Below are 27,128 nucleotides of genomic sequence, written 5' to 3' on the forward strand. Positions count from 1 at the left end.
CTTTTTGAATGTTCCATTAACAGTAGCTGTATGCATTACAGATTAAAGAAAATGTCCCACAAATCATTCCTCTCTCTGTTCCTTCCCTCTTTTGCCCCTGCATTCACTGCCCTCAATCCTTTCCTTCTTATTTCTCTCTGTGGCCCTTGCTATCATCAGCTTCCAAATGTAAACTATCAAAGGATACAGCACTTAAAACTGCACAAAGTCTGGGCCTTTTGGCCTCTTTGTGTGTGTAATGTGAAAGGCAAATGTATTAGGTGCCTTAAATTGTACTCAGTATACTGTACAATCTAATTTAAACTGAGTTTGTGGTGTGGAAGAGACATCTGTATTTTTATCCAAAATTATAGTGGAGTTTGTTTCTATGCTTGCAGTTGGTGACTTACTGTGCTGCAGGAGTCAAACGGGCACCACGGGTATCACTGCCTGTCCTATTTTTTTGTTGTTGTTTTACAATTGACCGCATAACAACACTATCTGAAAAAACAGTACTCTTCCCGAAACAAATAAAAGCAAACAAAAAATACAAGAAACATTATTTTTCAAACATGTTTCCACATGTAGTGTAAGTGTGCTTTCACACTTGTAAAGTTTGTATATTATGTAAAATTGGAATAACGTATTTTTGACACTAGATCCAGTTACATTTGATATTTTTACAACTGAGAACTGGAGTGAACATATGACGAAGTCTGTCTGTAATACATTTCTTTACTTAAAGGAAAAACTGTAGAAAAATTTACCAAAGCATACACACATGAGCAAGTTTTTCTGTGGTTGTTTTACAACTGTCTGGTGGAGCATTCAACCAGTGGATCTTCTGTGTGTAATTGTGGTTTGTGGCAACGGTGAGCAGCATCACTTCAGTTACAGACTACAGACAGAAGAGATACAGTACCTACTGCCTCAGGATACAATTTGTGTGTGTGATCACTTCTAGGTTGGCTAATTATTGTACAATCAAAAGGAAAGTAGCCAAAATATTATGAAACACAAGTACGCAAGTGATCTTTAAACCATCATTCAGTAGCACTTCTAAGCACTTCGCCAGTCTGGCATTGCCACATATTGCCGCACTTTGTGCGCAATTATGTCCAGCAACGTGCCTTGTCACCAATACACGTACAAACCATTTGTGATTCCATTTCATCTCAAAGGAAAATGTCTTTTGTCTGTGAGAGTTTTTCCACTGTTGCACACTGGCCAACAGGTGTGGCTGCAGACCAAACAGCACTAATGCACTGGTGTAAACAGAAAGAAGACTCAGTCTCTTTTCTCTTTGGTGACTTTTTGGTCCACTTTAAGGGGACTGAGTTTAGTTCTTTTAAAGAGAACTACATGTGAAAGAGTAGGTGCCCTTTACCAAATAATACAGAATGTTTAAAACTTACTCTGCACTTTGATTCATAAAAATCAGTTCTTAGAGTTTGCCATACTACCAGGCTCTGAATGGATGACCCACTGATCCTGTCCACTGTCCTGATAGGTAGGTACACTAACTAGATCACTAGATGTTTCAATGTCAGATTCTACAAGCTGTTTCATAACTTATCATGCATAATTAATATTGTGACATGCTAACTCAATTACAGATGTTTTGGTTCTGTCATTTGTCAAAAGAAGTTATTCTGACAAATTAAGAAGAAAACCAATGTTTTAGGTACCTGTATTGTATTTCTGTTTCACTTTTTAACCCTACAAATCCCTGGACATTGTGAATTAAGAGCTATGCAAAAGTCTTTGTTTGAATAAAACAATCCAAACGCATAATAAAAAGTGTGTCTGCTACATTTCAAAACATGCCCTTAAGCTCTGTGCCTCCCTTTTAAAGTGAATCAAGCTAAAAATAAGGCAATGAATTTTGATAAGGAACCTTGCGTCAGCAGAGATAACCCAGGGAAAACTCATTTTGCTATCAGGAGACAATTTGAAAATTCATTCTGTGCTGTTGTCATATCCTTTTGTCCATGTCATTACTGTGATCTGGGGAGCATCAGCCTTGACAATAAAGGAGGATGCCACAGTTCCCTTTACCAGAACAAGGTCACTTATGATACCCTATCTGACACAACTGTCTGATGTCTTGTATGTCTTTCAAAACCACAAGTCTTAGCACAACTCCCTTCTGAGGTTCTAGGATCCTAAACTTTTTGTGCATATGTGGCTTGTTTGAAGTGAAATAATTCCTTTGGCACAGTCACACAGGAGTCAGCTTCTTTGCTTTGGAGACTACAGACAGAGGATGCCTAAAAATTGACTAACAAAGGAAAAGAAGGCCACAGCAACAGGGTACATGCCTATCTACCTTGAGCCATATGCTGTAGAAACAGAAGAGAAAGAAAAGGCAGCGCAAAGGACTAAAATCACATGGCTGTGGCCAGCCCGTGTGTGTGGTATCTAAGACAGAAAGAGCGAGAAGGCCAGCAGACCAGATGACAAGCACGTGAGTTTGTGTATGTGAGTTTGACAGTGCACATTTCTGTGAGTGTGCCTGAGCCCTTTCCTTTGTATGTTTTGACAGTATGGTTGAACCTGATAAAAGTACCTTTGGGTGAGTAGGAGTCTAATCCAAGAGATTGTGGCACCAATTGTGGTGTCAAAAGTATCCTCATGGCCATGTTACACTACCAGTGATTAGTACAGTGGTGCAGGCTACAAACCTGACTGTCCTCTTTTCACTGCGTCACCAGCGAAGGACATCACAACACAAACATGATGATGGAGAAGTACAAAAAACATTAGAGAGAGAGAGAGAAGGAGAACGTGTCGGAATAGCCAAATGGGAATGGAGAGCCACTACACATTTCTGAGCTTGTGCAGGCTGGGAACAGCAGTAGTGAAATTAAATGTTGCAACGACACGCCTTCTACACTAGAACACTGCCCCGTGCTGATGAAGCAGCAAGCCCAGATAAGATCCTCTATTTTACCAGCAGCCGACTTCCCAGAACTGATGCTAACATGCTCTATTTAGGATGGGAGGGAAATGTATTGCTTGCATGAACAAGTCATTTCTCATAAACACACCATTCCTGCTCCTTCCATATCCTTTCTTTTTGCTTTTATCTATTCTGTATTGGAAAAAGAAATCAATGCGCATGAAATCCGCTGCTCCTGCGCTGCTCTCGCTAACCCTGTCTCACTATCTTTGTCTGTCTCATTTTCCTTTACTTCATTATTTTTTCTCTGCTTTAGCACAAGACATCAGAATATTAATGATGTATCTTTCAAACTGATAAGTAAATTACACATTTAAATAATGACATTTTAAATTATGTTTGAAGGCCTTTTAAACCCAATTAGGCATCATGGCATGTGATATCTGACTCATATATTCTTGCACAAAGTTACAGAATTGGTTCTACTCCAAAAAGATTCAGTGAGAAACAGTAGTTGAATGCACATAGGAAGGCATTATTAGTATCACCAAGACCGGATCCATAATGGTTCTATGATAATTTTAACATCCTATTTAATGTTAAACTTAATGTGCCATCCAACTTATCTTGCACGACAAATTACATCACTGATGATGAATTTAAATAGGTGAGCATTGTCTGCAAGAGTGAAGTGATAAGAGCTCTTTAGGGATTCTAGGTAACACATGGCTTATTTTGCTTCAGTCTGTCCTTTTTCTTGATTATGAAGAGTAACCACCCTGCACTGTGCTTTCCCTGGACAAGCGAGCCTTACAAATCACCCCTGCAGCAGTTGGAGAAGTTGAAGGTACTTGGCGCAAGGTTTTAGTGCCTGTCTTCTATGAATGGCTCCCTGAAGGCTCCTATGATAATAGCTGCCAGTCGTGCCCTTCACGGAGCCTGACATCAAGCACACCCCTACAGCAGAATGGAATGGCATATCAACTTACCCAATGGGGTGTCACATCAACTTATCCACTGGTTTCTGGTCATAACATGGGCAGAAGTTGAAATAAAATAGTGATAGCTAAAACTTACAAGTCAAGTTGAAATTCCTTGGTTGAAATGTCTTTAGTTGGAACATAAGACACAAAACTTTTTTAAATGTCCATAATATTGCAGTCTATTCCTCAATATAAATGAGACAGGGAATTTTAACAGAGGTGCTCTGGTCTAAAATACACAGACTAGCACAAAATGTGGGTTATTGCATTAATTATGAAGCTCAAAAACACATTCAAATAATATTTGCACAATATTTTACTCTATAATTAATGTTGACTAAGTGAAACACAGCCAAGCTTCAACGTGCACGCAGGTTTGTTAAACCTCATCTCCGGTGAATGACCTAGACAAAATGGACCAGTGCTTTCGTTTACGAAAGAAAGAATTAGCAGCTACAATGATGAAAAAGTGCACGTACGGATATATCTCAAGTTTACTGGTAAATATGACTCCCTACGTCAGATCACTGTAAAGAAGCAATCCTTAATTTTCATCTCTGCTCCAATAGTATTATCCCTCTCCTCCTTTCTCTTTCTCAGACTATTCCACCCTGTCTTTCTTTCACTCTTCTGTGCTGCTGAATGAAGTAAAAATTACTGTTGAAAAGCCACATATGCTAACATCTTCTGTTTACTTTAAATACAGCTAAAGCTGAAAGGACTGTCATTAATTTTGCAAATACTTGATTACATAAAAAAAGGTGTGTGTGTTTTCACAATTCAATTGTGTAGAACATGAATGTCCTGTACAACTCCACAACATAAAACAGATGTGATGCTTGGGTGCGCGTACATGCAAAAACAACAACAATTTCACTCTGCTGCAAGTTTGTCGTCTCCCTGTGCCCAAGTCAAAAATTCGAGCAATTATTCACCACAACCACTTTTTCCAAGACACTTTCCTGAAGTCAATAAGCAAAAAAGCAAAACCTCAAACAGTGTCATATGGTCTAGGTCATTGTAACCAACGTAACCAGAATTGGTGTGGGCTTTTGGAGGTAAGTGAGAGGTTCAAAAGAAACACAAAAAAAAAGAGACATTCATCCATCCAGCCAGCCATCATAACCGGTGCTACGGTGAAGCCAATTTCCACAAAGCTCCTAAGCTGATTGAGGCAGACCAAATCTGTTTCACCAGCTTACATTCCTTCAAAATGGCCATCTCACTTCCAATATCACGGGCTTTTACTGTTCCCCATTCCCCTGGCTCAGGCTGAGAGTTAGCAAGGCTTAGCTGGATGAAACACTCCAACAGCCCAGTTCTCCCCTGGAACCCACTGATATCTCTATAGTACAGCCTCTCCCCACATAGCTACACTTAGTTGGTTTATTTACTCATGCTATTATTCTTTGTCTGCTTAATTTGCGTTTCCATTTTTGTTTCATATCAGAAAGAAATTACAACCATTAGGATGTTAACTAAAGATTTATGTGAATTCTGACGATTATAGGCACACAGACACAATCTAATCACAGCATCTGTATACACACACACACAAACACACACACACATACACACACATACACACACACACACACACACCTTGGCAAAATGCACAAGCAGCACTTAATCAAAACACCTTCTACTGGAGTACATTAAATTCACACAAGGCCTCTTTGAAGAAGGAAATTGGACAGATAAGAAACTGATTTTTATAAAAGAAGCCTGTGAAGGTGCCTATAGAGTGAGACTGTGGAAGTGTGCAAATGTTTTTCTGCCACTTGCTTTTGCATGTGCTACTATCCATAGTGTGTTCATATATCTGATCTTTATCAATCTTTTGTCATTTTCAGTGATATATTTCTCTCCCCAGTCATTTTTTCTGCATTTCACTCACACTTTCTGTCATTTTGCCACAACAGCAAATATCCTGTTGGCCCACGATGCAGGCTGCTGGTGCTGTTCTATCTGGCCCTGGGATCGATCCGGCTCCAAGCCGAGGCCTCCCATTCATCTCAGAGCCATAAAATGTGATTAGTGCTGACTACAGCACTGCAGGGAGATAGGCTGATAGACCTGATAGTCTCAGATAGGCAGGGCTGGACACTACAGGAAGACAGCAGCAACAGCATGCTTTGGATTCATCCACTGCTTTTTCTGCCCTTATTTTCTTTTTATTTGTTTTTATATGGGTCTCTATTTGCTTATTTCTCACTCTCATCTTTGCCAGGCTATTTCTCCCTCCTGCTTTCTGTCATATTCCTTCTATCTTTATTTTTGTCTGTCTTGTCATACTCTCTGTTCTTTATCTCTCATTTTTGTTGGTCTCATATCTAAGCTTGACAAGCTTGTATGCACACAAATTGCAAGCCATCAGTCAAACTTAAAATGCCAATAATTTCAGTTTTACCTTTTTAGTTTGCCAAAGTTACATTTAGACGTAGATAGACGCCTCCATCTCTTTAAAGCTACACTCGCTGTACCTACATATGGTGTATCTCTGTGGCATGTGACCACCTCTGTCAGCCAATTGTAGAGCACAGAGCTTGCTAGTGGCAGAATCAAGCTTGGTTGCTGTGACAAGTAGCGAGGTAGGCAACAGAAGACTGCCTCATCCTGTGGGGAAACAAATTTGGTGGTGTTGTGGGCACAGATTTCTAGTTCACTGAGATGTGTTTGAGACATATGGGGAGAGTTATTCTAACAGTTTGCATATTTCATAAAAAACGTGTTTATTGATATCGTTATCAACATAAAATCCACCAATATAGCAATATAGGTTGGATCAAATTGTCTGTCACTTTATCACAAGTAAACATCATATCAGTGACATCCTTCTGACCATAACATTGTTGACATAGAGCAGCTTAAAACGTGAACTGTATTTAGTAAATCGCTCCTGTATTTATTATTATTTATATATCCTGTATTTTGCACCCATTTTTATATTGGTTAAATTAATATTATTTGATTTAGTTTGACAGTGATCAGTGGTAACAAATTAAATTTCCTTCTGCTCCAGAGATGGCAATTATTTAATTTAATTACTATGTTTGTAGTCTAACGAAAGTAACCAAGTTTGCTACCGTTATCTTAAAGCCCTTTTTCTGTCTATACAGAATTTTTGCTTTAGGATTTTAGGACAGTTTAGCTGCTACAGTAATTTATGATTCAGAATTAAATTGATATATAGTGCATGCATTAATAGATGTAATAAATATAATGAACTAATATATAACATTATTTTTCATACTGGAAGTCAGCAGCAGCAGCAGAAAAGGGACACCAGTGGCTGGTGACAAGGCTCACACTACACTTAATAGTTTGTCTGATTATGCAAATTTAGCATCCTCAAAACAAAGGTTACAGGTTTCAGATTAAAACCTATTAGTGGTAACACTGTACAATATGACAGCATGCTGACCTGTGTCTCACGGACGTTCTCTACTGTGAAGTTGAACCAGACTCTGAAGCGGGGGTTGCAGGTGTCAGGCCGGATGAAGAGGTCAAACTCAAACTCACTGATATAGTCAACACGGCCAAGGTTTCCTGCAGAGGCATTGAAAAAACTTAGATCAACATGAAATGAGTCATCCACAACACCCTGGATCATATTCTTATTTTTTATTTTTTTATATTCATATTTTTTACATTAAACATAACAGTCATGTGATCATAAGGAAAAACTACAACACAGTCTTACTTACTTGAGGATCTACTTACAAATGTGTGTGAAATCAATATATTACAGTCAAGGGTCAACTATTAGTTTATCACAGAAACAGTCATCTCCTTCCCGTCTTCTTTCTGTTTCATATTTCTATGTACAGTATCTGCACATTTTTCCCCATTGGTAATACTATCAACTTAAATCAATGTCCACAGAGAGTAGTATGTTTGACCAGCAAGACTAACAGACAAGGCTGTTTCAGACATCCATATCTGATATAATATCCATAATATACTTTTCACAGGCAGAAGATCCAGATGATCAGTGCAAGTATAATTAATCCAGTGGGAACTATTCCCTCGCTTCGTTCCCAAAGCTGTCTATAAAATAACTAGATAGTAGACAAGCATTGTAAAGACAGGCCTTGTCTGATTTATATGTTGGCACACATGTAGTTGAGACTCTTTGGATCCATGCTCAAATCAATTATTGTTAGAGTTAAAGTAAAGGTATGACAGCGTGTTGGTTTTCTCATTGCAGCTGTATGAAAAAAAAACTAATTGACAGCCTATTTTAGAATAATGCTGTACATAACTGAATACATACAAGTTAACTCAGTTATTTTAAATGCTGAGTTGTAATGCTGGGTAAGATCAGCAGCTGTTAAAGAGTTATGTTAGCTAGCAGACTGGCCAAACCACAAGGCTCAATATCTCTCCCAACTCTACATCAGGGTACTGTTGACCACCTGGTGGCAGGTAGTACCATAGCAGCAGCACGCACACACAGACACAGCTGATTATAGACAGATGGGCTAACTACCACACTGTCAAAATAGATCCCTGTCCTTCTGCCATCGGACAGCGCTAATCCACTACTCAGCTTGTGCATACACACAAACACACACACACACACACAGACTTTGCTCTGCTCCTCTGAAGCCACCCACAGATCTGCTATCGTTAGTTTATATAGGACTGCAGAAAACTACGAGGTGGGCTGAAATATAAACAACACAAGATTTACAATTTTAAATTTCATTTTCATTTGCAACAGCAACACACTCCCAGCGAGAAAGAAACTGCAATTGGTTATTGTGTAACAATGAGCTGATGACAGATCCGTATTTACATTTGAACCCCATCCACTAACAGCGTCCAGAGCTAGCACTAATGGTGAGTGGCGTCTCATTCCAGCACTGGTGTCTGGAAAAAAAAAACCTTCTCTGCCTCCTGTTACTCTGATTAGGGAGTGGCTTGGCAAGGCTGGAATATGTGACGGTTGGACTTCATATACTGTAGTCATTCATCTAGACTCCACTGATATACAACATATACAATATAAGAAAATAAGCTTAGTCAGGCATGAGAGAAAAATGCAAAGGTCCAACTTGCAAAAGGGAATGGGGGGCAAGAAGTCTTCAAGTTGCTTAATTACTTTCCCCATGTATTAATGATGTGTTCAGGGATATATAAGCATGTTTATCTTTCCAGATGTATTCAGAACTGTTTGTGTGCATATTTCTGATCAAAATCAGAAATGGATGAATGCAAACAGTCTATCTGCTTCATTTATAACCAAGTCAAATTACTGTTAGCGACATAATACCATAAAAACTCACCCTCATGACCTGCCTATTTAACTAATAATCTCCTACCTGTAAGCAGGCACTTTTAATTGAGCCACAGTGGTCAAACAAGAGCTTCAGATGTTAAATGGCTGGATCTTTAAACAACAACAACACAGTTAATCACCTTGCTGATATATGGTATTTACGTGTGAGAAATATGGACATAAATTATCTTTGACAACTACAACATTATTTTTTTATTGTTCTTAACTTAATGAAGTATTCAAAATCATAATGCACATTAAAAGTATGTTAGCACATATTTGACCAGCTGAGAAATGTGTGTTTTGAATAATCTTTTGTTCTGTTAGAGTTTGATTTGTTTTACATATCCGGTGATTAAATGATTGCTACATTAAATTTGGATATTGTGATGGCAGGGAGAAAAGATGAAGACCAATAACACTGAGTTATCATCCACCCCTTGTTTGTTTTGCACAGTGACTGGCTAGTTAAGAAGCACGCATGCATAGACTAGCTTTTTGGCTGGTTGGCAATGCATTCCCAAACCACTGAAAGCAGATAAAGCCAAGAGCAGGCAGAGGGTTGAACCAGACCCAGCTGCAGCAAGCAAGCACTGACAAAGAGAGGCGATAGACAGCAGAGCAGCACCTGTTCCACACAGATGTGTCGTCAAATCGATCATCTCTCATACCAACATCACAGCTATTCACAGAGATGTTCCTGACAAATACAGACTATGAGACTAAGTTGATCATGCCCTTCAAAGGTCATCCCTCCTATCAGCCTATAAAGTATTTAATAATTATAACACAACCACTCTTTGAGGGCACTTTCTTTATTTGATGGACATAATTCTTTTCATATATAGGATATGATATAAAGTGACTACATTCCCTATCAGAAGTATTGGAACACGAAGGCTAATTTGTCTGTTATTGCTGTACACTAATGACATTTAAAGTTAAGTTTTAAAGGATCTGGGGAAGATCCAATTTTCACATTTCAGAATTTGCAGAACAAGCCTGGAACTCACTCATATGCTTTTCCAGAATTTTTAGTTGCAATTTGTTTTGGAAATGTTCCTCCCTTTAATTTCCTCTCCAGCATGAATCATGAATTATTACATCAATAAAGATGACCATACCTCCACCATGCTTCACAGATGAGCTTGTATTATTTGGACCATGAGCTGATCCTTTGTTTTGCCACACTTTAATCTTGGTCTTATCAGCCCACAAAACAGAACTCCAGACCTTTTGCTTTCTGATTCTCCCTGCTGATAAGCATTTTGCATCTTGTCATATGGCCTGTATATCTCTGCTTTTGAAGTCTTGTTCAAATGGTGGATTGTGTTACCTGTTGAGGTTTTGGGTTTTGATATCTGTCATCAGCTGTTGCTTGACTGACCCATTATGTATGTGTTTCTCAGTACACCAGTGGTTTCTTTGTTGTCTTTGGCAAGACATTGCAAATTGTTGTATTGGCTATGCCCAAAATTTGTGCAATGTCTCCCTCTTTTCTTGAATTCAAAATGGATTTCTTTTCTTCCATAGAGAGTGCTATGGTTTTCATGTTGATTTCAATAAGAAATACATTCTTCATTGGTAAAACCAGATGCTAAAACCAAAAGCAGTTCATTAGAATTATTTGATTCTGTATTTATTTATTACTCAGTCACATGTTCCACTACTTTTCATTTAGACTTTTGGTCATCTGATACTAAATGTGAAATTGTGTGTGTTGTTTAATGTATTAAGGTGTATATAGTATCAAATAGCTGAAAAGCTAAAATTCTAAACTTTCATGGTGTTTAGCAAAAACCAACAAATTACTACCTTCAGATAGAAAGACAAATGCTTTTTAAACACTTTTCTGAAATCAATATGTTGATTTGTGAACTTGTGAAGTATGTAAGGTTGTGAAAATCACCCTACATACTTCCTAGTTAATTGAAAAAAAAAAAAATCAATTATCCTCCCTGTCAAAAGGAATGTAATAAATGGCTTGAAATGCTGTCAAAGTAAAAACAAAAGTAAGTAGAAGTAAAAAAAAAACTAATAAGTCCACAATTTTCAAAGCTTAAAAACTACAACTGGAATTTACCTCACAAATCACTTCTTATCAAGGACGAATTTACAAAACATCACAATAATTACAAAAATAAAACAGAACCACTCTCTGCCAGCTGCTAACTCTGTTTTCTATTCAGTAACATATGACTTGGTTGTAAATGAAGCCAATACACTGTGTTTGTATCTGCCTCAAAGGAATTCATCCACAACAGAACTCTTCAAGAAAAATGACATCAAAGACTACCAAAAGCTTGCTGTGTGGTCACAGCCATCTCCCTGCCTGTAGCTTCAATCAATGACATGGTGATTACACACTGCAAAATGCATAGCAAAATGTGTATGTGCACAACACAAAATGTAACGCACAATAAACTTTTCACTAAATCACATTTCTCTAGAAAGAGACTAAACCATTATTAACATTTTTCTATAGTTCATTGTACTTGAGTTAAGCATCTTCTTTGGTGTTTCATCTGAAAAAAATAAATAAATGGAAACAGCTGCATGCTCATTGAGCTATTGTCACCTCACAAGATCTGTCAGCAGCATAGTACAGCAAAAAAGAAAAAAAAAAAAACACCACCACATCCTCATAAAAAGAAAGAGTCAAAGCAAGCTTAGAGTGCTTTGCAAATAATTTAACTAATGACATCCTAAACCTATACCTGTACAGAATCATATCTGTACAGGTATTTCATGTTTGTAAATTCTGTTGCATTGGTGGCAACAGACAGCAGTTGTGGGTGGCTGCATTATTGAGCCTGATGCTGGAAGGTCTGATGTGAGAGATGGCTGCAGCTCAAGGTTAGAATTACACGTTCAGCCTGCGGAGCAGCAGGGATATGACACACCATTGATCCCGGTTTAATTTTATGGTGGCTAGCTCCAGATTCAAACTCTTTGGTAAGCTGGTAGCTCGACCATTTTAATCAATCTTATATAATTTAGTATTTAACTAAAATAGACAGCTAACTGATTTTTGTGAAATGCCCCCAAAGACAAACTAGATAAAAGACAAATAAGTTAAGTTGAGTGTGTATGCCGTTGAACAGTGATTCACATTACACTGTATTTCTTAAGGAATATTTGAAGTTCTTTATGGAGAAGACAGACTGCATTAGTGTAAGTGCAGTTAATGAACTACAGACTGAGACAAGATGAGAAAAAGGCAAAAAGACGCAGTTTCTAGTCTGTGAGATCTCTTGCATAATTCCTCTTGAGTATCACTCTCTCCATATTCTTCTTCAGTGGTGTCTTGGCAAGTTATGTTGAATATCAATCTCTGTTCTTGAGGGAAAACTAGCGCAGCGTTTAGACATTAACAAATTGGTTTTCATCGAACAGCTTAGCCCTGGTGGTGCAGTCCAACAAAACACAATTGCTGGTTCTGAACAAGATTTTACACTTGACAGCCTCTCCTAGAGGAAAACCCCGAACAAAACCCTCTGTCTGTCTCTATTTTTGTCTGTCTTTCCCTCCCTCTTCCTTTTCCTTTCTCCTTTTCTCTATCTCATCCAACCATGAAAACCAATACATAAAAACAAAGCAAAAGGTGAAATATTTTTCAGGACAAGTAACATAACAGTATCTCTTCTGAAAAAACAAAAATGTCAGTAAAATGGGTATGAAACCTACATCATTACACTGGGCCATAGGCAAGAAACAGGGTGCAACCGTGAGGTGCCCAAGTGGACACTCAGTCATTCACACAAGAGTTTCTATATTGTGTGTGCGTGTGTGTGTGTGTGTGTGTGAGAGAGAGAGAGAGAGAGAGAGAGAGAGCTGGAGAGCGAGCAGAAGAACCTGGCTAATGTAATCCCATTACGGAGGTACAAGAGGGAGCAGTCACAGTGCTCAGTCCACACAATGGGCCAGACTGCAGCCTGTAGCTATCCACTGGATGGATGGTTTCTGCCATGCAGATGCAAGCCTGCCTGCCTCAGGCCTGAGGTGGAACTCACTAACACAGCCAGCCATTAGAATGATAATAGGCAGTTGTTTCAAAATTAAATAGACTGGGAGAGGGATTCCTCACTACTAGACATGTGCACAGTCATGTCCTTAATCTTGCATATTTTCAAACACAAGCTTAATCACAGATTCTCCATAACATATATGACATTAAATGTACTGTATTTAGTGTGAGAATGAACGTTTTTTACCACCATTAGTTTTGCTATACCAAAGATAACAACCTCAGCTGAATGCTTTTTTGCTGGCCAAGAATTCCAAATATGAATTTACACAAGTTCATATAAAAATGTTAGGATCACCCTCTACACCCCAATCCCACAATCTATAGACGTCCACACCAGAAATAAATTCAATTTCTTTAGCTGGCATATAGGCAGTGCCACGAATGTGTTTAAACGTCACACCAGAGATTGAAACAGCACTGTACTGCTGAGGGAGACCACCCAGACACCTTTTTAAACTTATTTTTGCTGTGTTCCGTTTCATTATTGGAAAACACATCAGTTTTCCCTCTGGCTGCTCTGTGGTGTGAGGAGGATTCCTGGACACAGAAGAGGGGGACTGATAAAGATAGAATTGATTCCAGCCAGCAGCAGCGGCAGACATAGTGAAGGGGTCTCACTTTAGACCTGCAGCTAAACGCCTGTTTTTTCTCTGTTTCTCTCTCACACCGTCTCTCTCTTCCTCTCGTCTAAAGCCAAGTTGTCGGCAAGGCAGCATCAATCTCCTGCCTCATGACTTCCTAAAGCCTGCCTTCTCCCCTGATGCCTTATCACTTCATCTGCAGGCAAGATTAAAGAGGTCACCTCCAAGTTTCCACAATCTAACTACCTAACAGGTGTACTAAACTGCAGTCTATCTTTTAAGACTGTTCGAGGCTATCTTAAAGGAACAGTTTGACATTTTGCTAAGTTCACGTAACCATCTTAATGAGATTTATACCAGTTTCCTGTCTGTATCAAAAATATACACTGATCACCCACAACATTAAAAGTACCTGGTGGGTTGAATGTATGGGGCTGCAAAGCTTCTGCTGATGTTTTTTTTTTATTGACTTAAAACCACTAGGTGTTTTATGGTCTAGAGCTAAAGATTGAAAACAACCAGCCTGGGGTTAGGTTTACATACAATTAGAAATAAAATGCTTACATGTAAGTTGAAAAATATGGGTTGTCATTTCTCCTGTCTGTTACTGATACTGATCATGCCACTTAAGTGTCAAGAGACAGTGTACTGAAACATTTAATCTGAAAGGAAACAATCAAAATGCAGTTGAAGTGTGGAATGTCAATGTTAATTTTAGTGGCTCAAAACACCTCAGTAACTGTCTTGTTACTTAATTTAAATATAAACAGAAAAAAGTCAAGATTTTGATATAAGGTGTGGCATTTTTATTTAGAATCTATTATTATTGTCACTCTGAAGTCCAAAGTGCTCTCACTGCCAATGAAGCAATACATCATTGGGCTAAAAAATTAAAACAAACCCATCAGAGAGATAGCAAAAACATCACATGTGGCCAAACTATTTGGTGCATTCTTTGAAAAGGAGAATGTACTGGGGGGCTAAAGAACATCAAATGTACTGCAAGTCTGCAGAAAAAACTGTGTTGAAGACAGAAGAATTCTTTCCCCGAAGAAGAAAAAATCCCTTTACAATGATTGGATAGCTCAAGAATAATTATGGGACATATCCATGTCAAAGACAGCAATCAAAAGAAGACTTCATCGGAGTATAGGATATGTGAAAGGAACTTCATCCCTTTTATTTAATGATTATAAAAAAAAAAGCAGAATGAATTCAAACAAATCCTTCAAAAGTCACTGGATGGCACAGGGACAATAACTCCGCCCAAAAAAAGAAACTCAAGACTGCTTTAAGGGCAAAAACTGGAATATTCTGCAATGGCTATGATTTATCAGATATCTAACTGAAAATTTGTGCCACAAACCCATGACAATCTGATAAAGTAGCAAGCACTTATATTCCTAATAAAATTTGTCTAAGAAAGCAAGGAATAAGGTGTGACGAGGAATAAGGTGCCCAGAGAAGCACACAAACAGCAACATTACCATAATATTTGGCTTACATAGCTCTTTCATAACATTATGCTCTGTTGTACCTTTTTTCTGCTGTCCACAATATTCTCTGAACACAAAGACACATTTTCATTTAAATGTGATATTTAAAAAGCATCATGACTCAATTGATAATTGTTTATTTGTAAACATTATGTGGAAATTGCTGAGAAAATAATCGGAATATACAACAAAACCAGGATAAGAGCACACAATAAGAGGAGACAATAAAGGCAAAAAAATCATATTGTTATGAGTCCATCTATGCTCCAGTGAGCTCCTCGTTTCAATATAGATGAAGAAAGCTGGGCCTGAGGACAGCAGTGAGATATGCAGGCAGCCCGCACATATCTGATGATGTACAGGCCTGCCTGCACATTCTAAAGAGAACACATTTTCTAGCTAGCCTTTTATAATTGTATTTTTTCCCTGCAAAAGGCCCTAGAGCTAGATTGGTATGCTCCATCTGAAGCGGTTGGTGTAGTAATGGGTCATAGTGATGCATTCATACTAGGACTGGCTTAATTGTGTTATCAATCTCATCCAGACAGTGCTTTAGCTCCACAGCTCTGAACATGCAACTGTCAAACACTTTGCATTAGTACTGGGGAGTGAGCCATGAGCAATTGCAGTCTTCACTTTCATCTGTTTCATCAAGCCTTAAATGGTAGGTTAGCTGGTTAGATAATGTATTTATGTGAATTGGGACAATGCCATCCTACGGTTGTCGCCCTCTTTGACACTTTTGTTCAGTGCACCCATCTGTCTGTCATTCTCCCTCCTTCTCCCACTGTATATCTTTTGCTTCTGTGTGTCCTGTGTGTTGGTGGTCTTTGTGTGAATATAGTCTGTTCCACTTTCAAGCTCTGTTTTAACAAGTTAAATATATTAAGCCTTACAAAGACTGAAGAGATGCTATTACTGGCAAAGGGGCAACTACAAGTCTTTGTTGCTCTTGTTTTGCATCTTCTTTGACAAGCACTGTCCTTCATCGCTTTACACTTCTCCTCCTCTTTATATTCTCTTGGTGTAAGTCCCTTCTTCCTTTCCTCTCTTCGTCAGTTGTAATCTTTCCAGCAGCTTCTGTGTTGAAGGAGAGTTTGGAGATAAAAGCTCAGGGAGCAGAGGAGTCCTTGGTAAGCCTAAGGCAAGGAGAAGGTCAACAGGCCTGCTAAGAAGGGCTGTTATCATCTTGGTAACATGTTATCGGAGAGCCTGCAGTAGTGTTTATTTACAGTTATTGCTCCCTCTGGGTGCACATTTCAACGCCTGGGGCTGATTGCTCTGTAATGAGTTCAGGAACACAGGGAGACGATGCAAGAAAAGAAGTGAAACAAGGGAGGCAAGAAATCACTGGCCAATAACCAATAGGTCAGCAAGAAAAAAAACAAGGAAGAATAGAAAATGCTTGTCACTGAAAACACAAAAGATCTAGAGAAAATGTAAGTGTATACTACAAACCAAGACAGTTTTTCTCAGAGTCTCTATGTTTTGCCATTAGAAAAGAAAACCCTAAATTGGAGCACATGCACAGCCCAGTTTGAATGAGGTACAGCCCAGTTAATCCAGTAAGGCAGTAAATGGCTTTTGACCTGGATTTGGCTGTTTCTCCTCTAAAGATGGGCTACTGCTTGAACTTGAAATATTTGACTTTCATCTACGATGTGCAGAATCCCTTATTTATTTTATTTGCCAGTGATGCTTTTACTGTATTTATTTGCTTGAGCAGTCCAGCACTGTGTGCGCTAATCGGATTGGTCCATATTTATTGGGCTGAAAGGTGAAGAGGCAAGAGTGAATCCAAGAGTTGGGCAAATCAGGGGAGAGGATGTCTGTAAATCCCAGTATGGGTTTTTCAACAGTTAGGAGCAACACAGAGGAAATCTCTCATTGTGGAACAGCTTTTCAATCTAGGGAATTACACTAAGTGGTGCTACTGTCAGTGCAATGCCAGCTTTTCAGAAAGAAAAAAAACATGAAAGAACAGGAAAAGACAGTACTGAATGCCATTCAAAAGGCTTGGCAGTAGATCAAGGAGTTTTGCAGCAATCATTCTGCCAGGCACTCACCCAACCATCATGCATTCAGGACCAATAAAGATACAGTTAGGAAAGAAATGTGACTTATCTAATATATATAAGTCACAAAGTACAAATATACTTTTTTTTTTTTTGCTAGAATATACCATAAAAGCAAATCCATCCTATGACAAGCTAATCCCTTTTAAACATCGAATGTAGGAGATTAAGAGACATAATATGGTAATTCAATTTAGACATAATTCATCAGAGAACAAGAGCAGAGGAAACATTTTGGGATGAACTTTCTTTCGAAGTTCCAGATGATGCCAGTGTCATGAATTTAAGTTATCATCAAATGTCAGTTTGTATCTTTAGCTAGTATTTGTTTTTAAATGTAATTAGTAATGTTTATACAGTACTTAAGGTTCAAGTAGAGATTTGTTTACTGTATTTTACTGCTTATTTACCGTCATATTTTAGGCCTAGAGAGCTCATCATTATGCAAAATATGGCCAAATGTATATACTATACATTAATCCTTACCAAAAACAATCTGTTTGTATTATTTTCAAACGAGACTAAACTACTGCCTATAAAAGCATAATAGATACTGTAGTAGTCTCTCTAAAAACTAGAGCACATTCCAACATGTTCTCTAATAAGAGTGGTTTGAAATGTCCACAGAAAAAAAAAATCCTGATAACACCATATGCCCCCGAGGAGTGAATTTCAATAGTGTTTACTTGGAGTAGTAGACCTACAAGATAGCTGCTTGGCTTCAGACCAAAATGCATTCTATCAAAATTCTGCTCCTGTCAGTATTTCACTCTTCACTGTATAAGCATATTCTATACATGAATTTGTGTTATCAAACAAACCCTGGCACATCAATGAAGCTCATCTCAGAGAGAAGTTTTCTAAATAAATCAGCAGAATAAACACAGACCGCTTGAAAAACATGAACTAGTAAAGCATTACAAATCCTTGCTATTTTCCCAAACTGTACAGTCTTGCCTGGGATGAAAAATGAGACGTCTGCTCTGAAACTGTGTTTATGGCGTCAGGAATTGCTTGGAAATGAATTACTGGATGAATCACTGGAGCCTTGTGCATGAGCACCAGTTTTGCAATTCAGAAATATGGTTGCAGTAATTTTCACTTACGGCACACTTGTATCATGATGCTTGAGGCAGGCCCAGAGCCAGTGAATAGTGAAGTTCCGAAGTACATTTGGAACGCAAAACAGCCTACAGCTCGCATTCAAAAACAACAAAGTTAAACCTCTTAGTGTCACACCACATCCTTCAATACCAATGAAATAACAATGGCAATTCTTTGTTATAAATTGGCTATTTTTTTATAACATCCAGTATCTGAACAGCCCTCCCCTCAACCTTTCCAAATCTCCCAGCCACACCATGTATACAGTTGATAATCAAATCCTTTTATTACTCAAAATTTCCAAAACAGCTCGCTGCTTCTAGCATTTGCTGACATTTTGAGAAGATGAGGTGCTGGCTGGGTCTCCCACATATAGCTACTATCAGAGCCATCAACAATTAACTTACAAAACACTGAGGTTGTTTGTACTACTTCCTGGCAGAGGAGGCATCTCCAACTAGCGCAACTGAGCCAATGTGTTCACTCTGTGATTAGACATGACCGTATGCAACAGGCCCGAATGTCAGACAGGATTATCGCTGTGTTTCATTTGTTTTGCATTTCATGCAATCCTACTGATATCACTTCTCACCTCCCATGGCAAAACACTCAGTTGAGCCCCCATGAGGCCATGTGATAGAGGCAGATAGATGTCATCTGTAGTTATTATAATTCACTGATTGACCACCTTAGGAGGGTTTGTTCTATTCAGACATGCAAATTAAGATAAAGAAGAAATAAGAAACATGTTGCTAGGTAAAAAATTAAACATGCAATAAGTTTACACTGCTTACAAGTTTTTGTCCTGGTAACACCCCTGTTGAAAAACTTCCCTCAGGGTCAATATAAGACACCTCAACTCACAAGACATTGCTTCATATAAACAGGGAAACTGGCAAAATATTGCTGAAAAAAATATAGATAGGAGATAGGAGATGACGATAAAAAAACAATAATAATAAAGAGCAATCTCTTATGGATACAAATGGCCAATAAATAGCATAAATCAAAAGCAATGGTGTTGACAACAGCCAGCAGACAACTAAAATTTATCTCCATACTCTGTCCCTGACTTAAAAGAAAGACAGAGGAGGGAAAACTGCTAAAAGGGAAAACTGTAGAGGCCATTTAGTGATTTGAGCAGTGAAGCTTCTCTGCTGCCAAGGACATGTAAGAGAGACAGAGAGACTGGGAGTGCCTCTCAATACATCAGAAGTCAGGAGTGCTCCCTCCCACTCAGACGAATGGATCGTCTTTTGGAAAGCCCATAAGAGTAAAAGCAATCTGGGGTTGGTAAGCTATATGAAAAATACAGTAAAAGACAAAAATTAACCATCAGAAGGCCATGAGACTGCACAATGCAGCATACTAAATAACAAATAAGATAACTGTCAAAAATTTCTAAATGAAAAAAAAAGACATTGACAAAGAAATACACGTTTCATCATTGGACTATCTCTTCTTCTGAGATGTTTCATCCAAGAGGGAGGCAAGGCAGAAAGCTGTGTACTGCGGCAAGCTCAGGCCTCTCCAAGCCACTCATTCTGAGCATCTGGCTTGATTGTAAAAACGTTTCCCTCTTCTTTAATCAATGGAAACTCAACTATCCTGATTCATGGGGCACTCTGGAGTATATAAATATCTTCTGACAAGCTTGAGTGCATTCTCCCCCTACCATCACCCATTCCCCCCCTCCACCTTCCACCCCCCTCTGTACTTCCTTCTTTCTTTCTCCTTCTCAGCCATCTCTCTCTTGCTCTCTATTTCTATTTCTCTGTTGTTACTCTTTGAACTTTGCTATAGATTTGACCTTAATTAGTCATTCTTTGGAGGATCTATGCAACTGCAACAATTTCTGGTAGAAGATAAGGCTGGACAGATTAAATACACTGTTCAGTGTGAAACAGGAAAGGAAAAAAAAAAAAGAAGTGAAAAACAATAAACCCTTCATCAGCAGTGAACAGTGGAAGTAATCTATTCTACATTTATCCTCATTACATATCTCCCGACAGACATTTGGGGGTTTTTTTCTTTGTTTCAACAATACAGAAAATATTTCTTCATCAATTACCATTACTGAGCAGCGATTTAAAATCTGCAGAGCAAATCCATAAGAAAGGTTCAGTGAATCAATGGAGCCTGCAATATCATATGTAGTAGCCTTACTTTGGAGAACACGCACACTCCACTGTGAACAAAATAATGTTAAACAGAAAGTTACTCTTAATTATTTAAGAGATCTGATGAAGAATGACCTGAATTACCTTAAGCTGTTTTTTGTTGGCATGTGTATATTAGATAACACATATATAAGCTACACAACATCTATTATCATGTTATTCCTCATTTAGTGTTCAGTTTTTCCCATGTTTATCTAATTTTCTGATTTGAACATGCTGTGATAAGAACCATAAGGCAGGTTCATAATGCAGAGAAAACTAAATTTGTAAATCTCAAAGTTTCAAAAGGCCATGACTACTTAGGTTGTAACTGACACAATTGTTATAGTAGGTGCCAGTTCTCCAGTTTTTTCATATAAGTTGGAGTGTACAGGGTAAAGTGATTGCAAAGCTAGATGAGTTTTGCTTATCAATGGACCCCATTAAACACTTGTCACCCCTGGGGAATTTCTTTGACCATGCAAGTCATTGTCAGCAGACAGTAGACTGACTAATCAATGAGTGTTTAATTACATCTGGTGCACGGCCCAGAGGTACAGTAAAACAATATGCCCGTACTGTCAGTGTCATCCTTTGTAGAGACAGATGGTACTTTAGACAGCAACACTGTGAGAATGCATTCACAAAAGAAGTTGGGACTTAGCTAAAAATGTCAACAGATGAAGTGTGTGACGAAACAAATGTGACAAGACAAGATAAGAATGTCATTTGGATTTCGCTCTGAAAAACAATTAGGCTTCTGTTATCACTTTCCTAAATCTCTGCCTCTTGACACAATACACAACAATAAGCCAAGACTTAATGTTCACAGATGAACAAAATTTTCTATTCTCTATTCTGACTTTGTATTGTCCTAAGTAACATAAAAATATGATCTCAATAGAAAAATGTGCATATTACTCTAATAACACAGTGAACTAAAGCAATAACCTATAGTTTGCAATAATGTCTTAAGTATATAGTCTTAATAGACTTAATTTAGATAGTCATAACAAGTTCCACTGTATATATGGGGTCATCATCATTCTGTAAGGAATATATAGGCACAGTGTTGAAAATAGGCATTTAATGGTTTATAATGACTCTGTACCTGAGGACCTGTTGGCTGAGACACCCACTGTATGTAAATCTATCACCAACTTGATCTGCATAGGGCTGACAACAAAGTGAATTAAGCCTCATCTAAATGTAAATGAGGTTTTATACCTTTGGCAAACAGCTCACATAACCAGTGTCTATTTTAATAAACCAATTAGGTTTTATTCTGTGCTATACCGACGCAACAAAACAAAATCTGTGCTTCACATGGGCCAGGTAAATAATCCTTCTGAAAACGTCTGTTTGAAATGTTTCAGCTATTCAGGAAAATAGGTATAGGATATCATGTAAGGCCACACAGATATGAGACAAAATTTATAAAAAACAGCAGCTCATTAACCAATTTCCAGTTAGTAAACATTATGCAGAAGAATTCAGAGGAATTTTATACAGGTAAAGGAATCCTTGAACACAGTTGCTAACGCCAGTTCCAAAGTTTAATTGGCTTATATTTGAACAATGGCTGCATAAAATACTATTTTATTTAGTCATTCACACTCACCCCTTGGGACTGGGAGTTTTACTTGAAAAAGTTAATATTAACGACCAGGACCGGATTTCCCAGCTGTTACACCCTCACTCAGTGATGACCTACTGTGGCCTGACATAAGATGCCCATAATTACATCACCTACTGAGGATGTCATTTTACTGTACTGCTGGTTGCCAGAGTTGAAGAAGAAATGATTTACACACCGGAGCTGGAAAGTTTATGAAGCCTTTCTCTACTTCTGCATAAATATGACGTAATCCAATTTTTATATGTAAGTCTTAAGACTAAATCTTGGGAAGCCAAATGAGCCAAAATAGTTTTGATTGTGGAAAATTGACCAATCTTATATTTTTGTGTGAAGTAAAAGTACAATATATGAACCTCTAGGATTGTCAATTCATTTAAAAGTGGACCAGAAGGCTATAGGAGGAATGATGAGACCAGAGCAGAACTTTATGGATTGACAAACTTTCCAGTTTAAGGGCCTTCTGTGAATGGTGGTGGTGGCAGTATTGTGACTTAGGTTGGCTTTGGACCATGGCAGGTTGCCATCACTGACGGAGCTATAAATTATGAGTTGTACAAGCGAATTCTATAGGAAATTTCAAAGTGCTCATCAGTGAACTGACGCTTAACAGAAAGTGGATTTTGCAGCAAGTCTACAAGTGAGAAAGAGCTTTTACACCTACGGGCTTTAGTCCTTTTAAACTAAACTTGAGTTCATTTATCCTCTTGGTGCAGCTCATTCCACACGTGTGAACACAGTAATCGCATTCCAGTGTGGATCAAAACAACCCCGCTGAGACTTTCAAAAAGAGGTGGTCTTGACACGAATCAGTAAGCGAACTCTGGTGAGAAAGCATACAAAACCAAAAAAAAGACCAATAGCTATGAATCATGTGACTTGAGGGCATTAAATTCTATATAGGTTTCAATGTGTTTTATTTTTACACCCAAAACATGCTTCAGGATGATTTGCTGACAAATGTGGAGTCATGAGGAGATGTAGTGCCTCACAGAGATCTGGTCGGATGACTGTGCAAATGATGTAACGTAATAAACAACTACCAGGAAAATGGCCAACCTGCACAGATTAATCTAATCGTGAAATTATCTTTCCTTTGTCACACAAACAGTAGCAACAACCACAGCCTAGGAGCATGTTCCTATATTTATTATATTTGCTAGTGAGAGGAGTTTTGGTAAGAAACGGACCAACGGAAAAATGCTACAAATTTCCAAATGATTCAGACCAGAGGGAAAGTAGCATTTTTTTGGTAGCAAATTCACTTTAAAATTTTATTAGTGACTAATTTCTCTACATCACCATATTAAACTGGCAACAATAGCTTTCTACCATTTACTGGCATCTCCAATGACACTATCATGTAACCACCCTTTTGGCCTACCTGTCTACTGTCTTATTATGTGAGTATAGCCACTAATCCTAGAACAAATTTCAAAGCCTTAAGCCTATAAAAAAGTGCATACAAAGTAATTCAGCGTCTGTATATATGGGAAATCAATACTAAATATAAACAAATTTTTCTGGGCAAAATTGTTTATTTATATTACAGCATTATTCTTTATATTACTAATAACTTAGCAGGGTGTTTTTGTGGTAATCTGGTGCCTAAGGATTCATAAGACCCTCATAATTAAATAAAAAATGATGTGGTTTTACAAAACAATATGACATTTAGATATGGAGAGTTGCTTTAAATTCATTAAATGTTAATTTAATATCGCAAATCAACAAAATATAAATAAGAATTATATTTAATTTCTATTTCATATTACAATCACCTTTAACTAAGCAGTACTCTGGTAGTTATTTTATACAGAATTGGCATATTTAATCATGTTATAGAAAAGTGAAGATGTTGATTGTCACTTTTAAATTTAACAGCTACAGATTGTGAGGATTTGTACCTAAAAAAAGATTCTGGGTGGAGTATCACTTTAAGAAATGTGGCTTAAATGAACAAGCTTGCAATAATTGGAAAACTTCCTGTATGAGAAGATAATAGCTGCTTAAACAGTATTTTGTGAAAGGACTGTTTTAAAGAAAAGCTTTAAAGAAAGGTCAACAAAATCAGTGGTGCCTAAATGAAGCAGCAACAGGGCATTCATTTGACATTACAGTGGCTGGCAAACATCAATTCATCCACTATTCTAACTTTAGTAATGCATTTACTGGAAAGAGATTAATATCAATTCCATAAATCATTCAGGAGATATATCCGGAGGCAGAGACACTGGTATGTTAGCTGATCTCAGTGTGGGAGCTCAGCACCCATTAATCAATGTCTAAGCTCCTCTGGCCATGTCCACTGGGAAAAAGGCAAACTTATAAAAAGGGCAATCTCCTAAAGTGATACATAAAGCAACAACGTTTTAACTCTGTATGTACGAATATTATATTTATGTGTTCATCTTCACCTGCCTCATGTCTACTGTGCACAAGGCATTCACTGAATATTGATTTATTCATCATTTATATACCTTTGTGTTTGCTTTTATGAATTAATTAGAAATAAACATAGGACGTGAAAATTTTATTTGCACATGACATGCTGACGTCTCTCTGAAAATCAAGTGTCTTAGATATACCATACTGTAATAGTAGAAATCAACTTTGGAGAATGTCACTGACAATGACACCAAGGCCAGACATGAAACAATAAATAGGCTACAGTTAAAGCTCATCTCAGTTGGCAGAAACCAAAATGGGCTTGTCTGTGGAAATATGAAATCTGAGTGCCATCTGAACCTAATCTCCACACAGAGATTCGGTCCCAGAGAGACCTGCTGATTCACTGATTTACTCTGCCTCTGCCTACTTGTGCTTCAATCTCTGCCTGTGTGTGGGTCCAACCAACTGACCTTGTCAGCAGTAAGAAAGTACTTTCATTGTCGTGCCATACAACTGTCAGAAGAAGTGGCAAACAAAGGCCATTAACAAAGAACTCCGGGGCATATTAACTTCATTTAACTGTAGGCCTAGTTTCAACAAAAAATAATGAACAATGGAAAAGGTTGATTAGCCTATACGCCATTAAACTCAGTATACTGTATTTCTCTTTTTAGTCACACTGCTTACAGTATGTGCGGAATGAATTTATTTACAAAAGCTATGTACAAACAACGAAAATTCAATGCAGGCATAAAAAGTGCAACAAAGTATACATGTATGCTATTACCTATCTACTTAGGCCTTACTGGAGTGAGAATATAGGTGAAAACTGCTAACAGCAAGAGCTCTAACCTTCCTGCACTGACTTTTAACTATTTATAATAAAGGTTTTTAAGACCTAGCACTTGGCCATGACAGTCCTATTGCCAAAATACATCATAACCCTTTCAGGTCTACAGGCTAAGTTGGTTGTAATACCAAAATCTTGGAAATTCAAATAAGCTAAATCTGTCTTCTGTTTTTTTTTTTCCAAATCCTGAAATTGCCTAATTCCCTCAAAAATTTTGCTTGAAATCCTAAAAAACTGCTTTATTTTGTTCAATTTGTTCAGATGTTCAGAGCTGATTGAGTCTAAAAAGTTGCACTGATCACCAGTTTAACTCCATCGTTATTTCTCTGATATGGAATTTCTAAGATCTTCTACTCACCACTCTCAAAGCAAGCATCAAAAACTAGATGCCCTTTTCGGGGGGCTCCCGAGTATCCTGGTGGGCTCACCATCAGTTTGTTCACATTCCCCACCAAAGCATCCTCTCCTCCAGTTTCACTTCCTGAAGGAAAAAGATGAGTCACACACAGCATAAAAATAAATAAGCTTATCTAATTTCATCTGAAAGGATAGAATCCTTATCCTATAGATAGCGTTCAAGATAAATTAAATTCACATACATCTTATACAATACTAACTGATATTGTTGACCTTAAAGTAAAAACACATGGTGCATGGCAGCTGACTGATTTTTTTCTTTATGGACAACACAAAGTCCAAATTATGGTTTAAATTAATTAACTTCATAGAAACAATGACTTTATTAGTGTCACTTCTCAAAATATAAACTGCTGCTTTTTTAATGGTGAGTTTAAACCATAACAATTATAACAACTTTGGCCTTATGTACATGTTTTTAATAATGATACACTTTATTATTATTCTTATTATTATTATTATTTTACTTATGCTGTGCAGTTGAAAGAAAAAACGTTTGTATAATCCTGAACCTCGCCATATCAAATGTAGGCTGTAAACAAGCATCACATTTACTTAGCCCGTGTAAGTAGTATTACTCCTAGTTTTTCAAAACCTGTCAGTAAGTTTGGTTTGAAGCGTGTGTTGTGTGTTTTAAATATAATGGCTTTATTTTACAAGGGTAACGGACAGAGACCAGGTTAAGAGCAGGATCATATACCGACACCTACAGTAGGTAATTAGCTAGCTAGACACTAGTTCACTGGAGGAGCTATGCCTGGCTAATTCAGGAGGTTACATAGCTAGCTAGCAGATACTCAAAGCCAATACTACTCGCCTTTACGGTAAAGAGGAAATTATTAAGATGTCAGAGAGGACGGCTTTCCGTGATGTACCCTGTCCGCATACCGTTAAACTATTCCTATATTAAAGTAACAAGCAAAGCTAGCTCATAACACACTGGTGACATGACTCTTGTTTACATCCTTGTACCTGCTAGCAAGACTAGGTTAGCGCACTGCACGTTAGCGTCGACACAAAAACACACCGCAAGTCCGAAATATGAACATATCATTTGTCTGATAACATGACACCATGCGATCCCTTTTGCTTGTGTGTCTGTGAAGGGGAAGCCAGACAGAGCTCGTATTTACACACCAGTGTCGCCGTCTCTAACAGTGCTCTCCTCCATCTTCCTCTCCATTCTGGTTCAGAGCGGCCGACGCTCTCCGCGTGTTGCCCCGGCAACGGAGCAGGTGGAC

At 38.0% G+C, this 27,128-nt stretch overlaps 1 protein-coding gene across 2 annotated transcripts in view; it reads right to left on the minus strand.

Moving 5' to 3' along the window:
• Positions 1-27,086, minus strand: part of agbl4 (ATP/GTP binding protein-like 4) — a 260,506-nt gene extending 233,420 nt beyond the window's left edge. Inside the window, exons 1-3 of one of the 2 annotated variants that reach the window (XM_026346306.1) lie at positions 27,025-27,085; positions 25,829-25,951; positions 7,289-7,413 (exon numbers count right to left, since the gene is read on the minus strand). In XM_026346306.1, the coding sequence (XP_026202091.1) occupies positions 7,289-7,413; positions 25,829-25,951; positions 27,025-27,070 (294 nt within the window). In that variant the 5' untranslated portion in view covers positions 27,071-27,085. Of the gene's footprint in view, positions 1-7,288; positions 7,414-25,828; positions 25,952-27,024 lie in introns of both variants that reach the window. The other variant, XM_026346305.1, reaches the window with a different exon arrangement.
• Between the last annotated feature and the right edge of the window lie 42 nt (positions 27,087-27,128).

Source organism: Anabas testudineus, chromosome 4, assembly GCF_900324465.2.
Source record: "Anabas testudineus chromosome 4, fAnaTes1.2, whole genome shotgun sequence".
Classification (NCBI taxonomy): Eukaryota; Metazoa; Chordata; class Actinopteri; order Anabantiformes; family Anabantidae; genus Anabas; species Anabas testudineus.